Source organism: Nicotiana attenuata, chromosome 3 (assembly GCF_001879085.1).
Source record: "Nicotiana attenuata strain UT chromosome 3, NIATTr2, whole genome shotgun sequence".
Lineage (NCBI taxonomy): Eukaryota > Viridiplantae > Streptophyta > Magnoliopsida > Solanales > Solanaceae > Nicotiana > Nicotiana attenuata.
In genome coordinates this window covers 48,645,089-48,650,741 of record NC_031991.1, presented here as the reverse complement: position 1 = coordinate 48,650,741, position 5,653 = coordinate 48,645,089, and the positions used below count along the sequence as shown (strand labels likewise).

The 5,653-nt window shown below is 34.9% G+C and overlaps 1 protein-coding gene across 1 annotated transcript; it reads right to left on the bottom strand.

Moving 5' to 3' along the window:
- Positions 873 to 3,970, bottom strand: LOC109223698 (plant UBX domain-containing protein 10-like). The gene is made up of 4 exons (XM_019388097.1): positions 2,976 to 3,970; positions 1,911 to 2,084; positions 1,525 to 1,821; positions 873 to 1,295 (listed from the first exon to the last, which is right to left on the bottom strand). Exons 1-4 carry the CDS (start codon positions 3,579 to 3,581, stop codon positions 1,068 to 1,070), a joined length of 1,305 nt encoding a protein of 434 aa, XP_019243642.1. The 5' UTR covers positions 3,582 to 3,970; the 3' UTR covers positions 873 to 1,067.

Here is a 5,653-nt window from a genome sequence, read left to right as displayed (position 1 = left end):
GAACAAGAGTAGAAGAAGCTTTGAACATAAAGTTTGAATAAATGAAAGTTGGGGTATTTTTAGTTTGCTAATGATGATTCAAAATCAGTAGTAGCCGACCGAAAACTGACACACATTTAATGCCTTGGAGACTGGACCGACGAGACGTTTCAGTTACCTTTTGTCGCTTACGTCATGATCTATCGAAGCGAGGTTCGGAAGTTCATATCATTTCTCATCATCTTCTTCCAAAAAACGAGGGGACTATCTGTATACAGTCGAAATCGGGTTCTCCTATTGAGTGACCAATCGAGGCTGAAACATGGCAGGTCAAAGCTCGAGCTCGGGTTATATCGAACCAAGACGCAAAATTAAATCGTCGAGCTCGTGACCCTGAGACCGAACAAGATGGAGGGGAACTTGCCGAGCCAAATAACGGAAGGCCGAAATATCCGCAATCAGTCGAAGATCACGGCGGAAATCTCGGCACGTATCAAGAAAAGGCCGATTAATTAGCATATCACGAGAATTTTTACCTTGTATAGAATTATACCAAGAGTAGGACACTCCTACTATATAAAGGGGGATGTTGATCATTTGTAGGACACTGTAACAGGCACAAAGAAAGCAATATACTGATCAATTCTAGTTCTTATCATTTGTGTGGTTTGCATTTATCATCAATTTCAATATTAATTTGTTTACTTAATTTGAGTTATATCATGTATCCTTAAAACCACGTATAAATTCAATTGTTATCCGATTTTGAAGGTAAACACATATACTTTGAAGGAGTTTGGTTATTAAAAGAGCTACGACTTTATAACAACAAATAATCATATTATCATACTACCCTAATTTTAAACAATTATGTAAAAATCGTTTCAAGTAAGTGAACAAATTTAAAATGTATAGCATTGTATTTCCCAAGTACCTCAACTCACTAACCTTAACTAACCAACACATAGAGTCAAACGACGTATCATAATAAAACGTACTAATCATAATATATTAGTTGCAAAAGTATAGTCATATATATAAGGCTTGGTGCAGGGGCATCATATAAAAATGTTTTCATGCTTATAACTTCAAATAAGTTCCAGGAAGAGGCTTGCTTTAGGATGAAGGCCTGCATCTTTGAGTGTCACTCCCATTTGATCTACACCATACACTTTCCTTGGAAAGTTTGATATCAATCTGTAATTCCCAACTCCAGGCAACCCCAGTGAATCAATGTACCTAAAAATTGCTTGAATCTTGTCTGTAGATGAGAAACTATGCTCTCTCCTCTCTCCATTTGGAAACCGAATTGCAATCTGCACAAATTTAACACGAAAATTGAGTATTCGCACCAGGTACAGTATGCAATGGATTTATGTTATATACACTAATATTACAGTAACTCAACCTGTTATAAGTTATAACATGTTACATACCATTTATTCTAGGTCACTTGTTATTTCCTTTGTGTAAATATTTTTAGAGCGTAGATGTATAGAACTTACAGTAGCGCAACATCAAGAAATATAGTGCTGTACAAGTTACCTGAGTTATTTGAGCATTTCGCCCAGCACTTGCATTGGTAGACTCTTTGTTCTTACTAGATTTGGATAGTGCAGGGTTTTGCATTGTTGCTTTGGCAAAAGTAGCTTCTTTCTTCTTGCTAGATTGGGATAGTGTAGGGTTTTGCATAGTTGCTATGGCAGAGGTAGCTTCTTTTTGCTTACTGGATTGAGACTGTGTTGGATGTTGTTTCGGTTTCTCTTGATTTGATTTATTTGGGGCATGTTCTGGTTTTGAATTTCGTCGTAAGGGCATTATGTTCTCGAGTCTCTCTTTCTCCTGAAATGTAAAGGAACTTGATTTGATATCCAGCTTCCTCTTGATAAAAAGAAATATAGAGCAAGTAATATAAATAAACAGAAATGGACCTGATCAATCTGAAGAGATGCAATGTAAGCTACATCTTGTTCTTCCCTCAGTCGGCGATCTGCCCTTAACTTTTCTTGCTCTTTGGCCCTTCCACTTCCAAAAGCCAACCCTTGTTCTTCCATTGTTCTTTGTAATATCTCCACCAATTCAGCTGGGGAGACTGGACCCTCCAACTATTCAAAAGGAAGTCAAAAGAAAGATTAAGTACACCATCTACACTTTCCCCTACTTCAAAAAACTTGATCACTAAACTGAATACCAGTAGTTTTGTTCAGTGCTAAGTCATGTAATACAACAGGCTAATAGCTTATTCAGAATTAATACATTGTGACCACAAATCTCAGAAGAGTGCCTGGTAGTAGGTTTTGCAACACAATATTATTACTTCCCAAAGTTTTGCCTCCTACAATATGTTTAGGTGCTTTCCCTGAATTGTATTTGAAATGTTTTATTTGCATAATGAGTCTTATAGTAGAAATCTAAGTCTTATTTCACCAATCCGGAAGCATGGAAAACTTTTATTCATGCTTTTCTGGAGTTGTGTCTAAAGGGCAGCCTGATACATGTAGAGAAAATGACGGCAACTTCGGGAATAGGTTGACTTTCTTTCATTTTTGTTATGGAAAGTGAAAGTCGTTTCGTTTAGTACGATATCGCTTCACATTCAATTTCTAAACGCTGGAGTAGATCCTAAAGAGCTACCACTTCCTCATGAATTTATCTTGAATCGAGATCTTTTGTCTCAAATTTATCCCAGTTTGCCGAGGGAGCAACTAAATTCCTGCTATGCACGGGGTCCTCCGGGGAATGGTTGGACCACATTAGGTTAGGTTTATTATATGCGGCCTTACCTTGCCTTTCTACAAAGGGTTGCTTCCAAAATTTGAAGCTTTGATATCCTAGTCACACGGGAACAACTCTTACTGTTGCGCCAAAGTTTCCCTTCTTGGAGTTGTGTCTCCTTTATATTTTTATTTGTAAGGTTTGACATAATATTTTTATAAATTAGTGGACAATGCAGTAAGAAAAAGAATGAAATGGCAAAATAATAAACTCCAAGTAACCTGTTGCAGCACAGCTATGCTATCTCCAGGAGCAGGAGCCACAAGGGCACAAAAAGGAAAGCTTGAAGCTTTTAGAGTTGTAGCCATCTGCAAACCTTCCCCTCTATCAGCAAGTTCACCCCAACATACATAATTAGCATCAAGAAACTCTACCACAACCTCACAACACAAAGTCTCACTGCAGAAACAAGGGGTGAAAGGGTGTTGTGGGGAGTGAAGGTACACAAACAAGAACTTATGCTCATCTTTGGCTATCTTTAGTGCATCCATGAACCGACAGGCATAGAAAAAGGGATGTTCAGTACCATATTGCTGCTCAAAACTTGTCAAAAATGCCCATTCTTCTTGGACATTTAAATGGTCATGTGGGTAATTTTGTGTAGGGAAATCAAATGGATCTTGAAAAGGAAATTCATAAGGGTGTTGGTAGGGGAAATTTGGATGTGGTAATTGGTGTTGATTTCTTCTTCCTCCTATTCCCATTAGGTCCATTCCTTGATCCATTACTCTTGAAAATCCACCCATAATATTACGAGGAAGACTTACCATTCTTCTTACAATCCCATTGTAGGATTGTCCTGTAGCTCTTCCACTTCCCCTTATCATTGAATAGAATATCACTATTCCAAAAAATATTGTTGTGTGCTTATGAATATGAAAAAGGTCGAATCTTGATTCTCTATTGGCAAGAATGAGTCTTGTAATAAGTGTGAATAAAAGCTGCGTCGTTTGAGGGGAATCCAAGAAATAGAATCAATTAAAGGGACAGAACTTGATGTTAGTCAAAAAAAAATTACTACTATGTCATAATCACTTTTGGAAAATCTTTCCTTTATCAGACTTTAACAAAAGTAACTCTGGGAATATTGTATCAGGAATTTTTCATCTTTGTCCTATTCTACATAGTTCAAGAAGGATACATTGTACTGAGAATATATCTAGTGGTGATATTTTGTCACAAGGAGAGTGGATATATAGTGTTAAAGCTCTTGAGAAGGAAAATAATGCCTCCATAGAATAAATAAAGAATAGTATGACATTTTTTTGGTCTCCATATCAAGATTAGATTCTAAAGTTAGTTCACTATTCTCTTTCTCGATCAACAACCACAACCAAAAGACTCATTAAAGCAGAATATAATACTTTTCTTTTTAACTCCCCTGATCTTTAACTTATCTATTAAGATGGTTACCAAAAAGTGTTCTCATTTACCAAGAGTAGTAGAAATTTGACACATATTTTCATCCTTTATGGTGAGGATAGGTATGGCGACTAATGCATACTTTCACTATTTTTACTTGTACAAGTATTATAGTCTGGTGGAAAGTTGGGTGTGGTGAATAGTTTAAACGGAGTCTAAAAATAATCTACAAGAATTTAGATTGACTAATGTTCCTAGCTAAAGTTGTCTACGCATAAAACTTTCTTTAAAGCTAGAATAAAGTACTATACATTAGCGAGAAAAAGGATAAAAGATAAGTGAAGAGAAAAAAACATCTAAAAGGAAATAGGTTCTGGCACCTGGCTGACACATTGACTATGCATTTTTCATTTTAGTTTGTTGTTTTTTGCCACCTGCTTCTGTTTGGGAATTGTCTATGAAATGTGAAGATGTGGTTGTGTGTCACTTCAAAAACTTCACACGTGGAATAGTAGGAAATATTGCTAGAACAGCAAGAACCATTAATTCAGAACAGTCATCAAAGCCAGGCCAAAAAGGACATACAAATCCACCTATTTATCAGTGATGAGGAGCGTAGATTAAAAAGTGGCCAACAGTTTTAGAGAAAATCCAGCAATTATGAAAGAAGATTTACTTGTTTTATTCCACTTTTCGTCTTTAAATTTTCAATAAATAGTGTGAAGTGTTAAAAGGTTGGAGAGTAAGACAACACCGAAACACTTTTCAGAAAAGTGGCGAAGGAAGAGATTATTCTATTTCATAACTTGGCTTGCACAAAATGATTAGAATATATAGGTATCTATAGGTGAAATACACCATGCATCTAACGTTGAATACATGCACCTTATAACCAACAAGCTTAAAGTCATATTCACCCGTATCTGTGAGAGAAAATGATCTCTATAGCCCTCAAAATTTTATTAGTCCATATTTTTTTTATTAACACAAAATGTCCCTTCGGCCCAAATATATTACATTTAATAGCTTGAAATATCTATTTTATATAGTGATAGTCTATTTTGTATATTTTTTCTATAGTGACAGTTTATTTTATATATATTTTGTATAGTGACCGTCTATTTAGTATATTTTTTGTATAGTGACAGTCTATTTTGTATATATTTTTTGTATAGTGACAGTATATTTAGTATATTTTTGGTATAGTGACAATTTATTGTATATAAATTGTATAGTGACAATCTATTTAGTATATTTTTTGTATAGTGATAGTCTATTTTGTATATATTTTGTAATAGTGACAGTCTATTTAGTATTTTTTTTTTGTATAGTGACAGTCTATTTTATATATATTTTGTATAGTGACAGTCTATTGTATATATTTTGTATAGCGACATTATATTGTATATAAATTGTACAGTGACAGTCTATTTTGTATATTTTTTATATACTGACAGTCTATTTTGTATATATTTTATATAGACAGTCTATTTTGTATCTCCGAGCACTTTTATCTATCCAACGTGTATAGGCTATT

Bases quoted from the DNA above. Each gene is read 5' to 3' on its own strand.
- LOC109223698 (XM_019388097.1), bottom strand. From the start codon at position 3,581: ATGATAAGGGGAAGTGGAAGAGCTACAGGACAATCCTACAATGGGATT. The intron at 1,822-1,910 runs GTCCATTTCTGT...TTTACATTTCAG, and splicing joins CATCTCTTCAGATTGATCAG to GAGAAAGAGAGACTCGAGAA. The intron at 1,296-1,524 runs GTAACTTGTACA...AAATTTGTGCAG, and splicing joins GAAATGCTCAAATAACTCAG to ATTGCAATTCGGTTTCCAAA.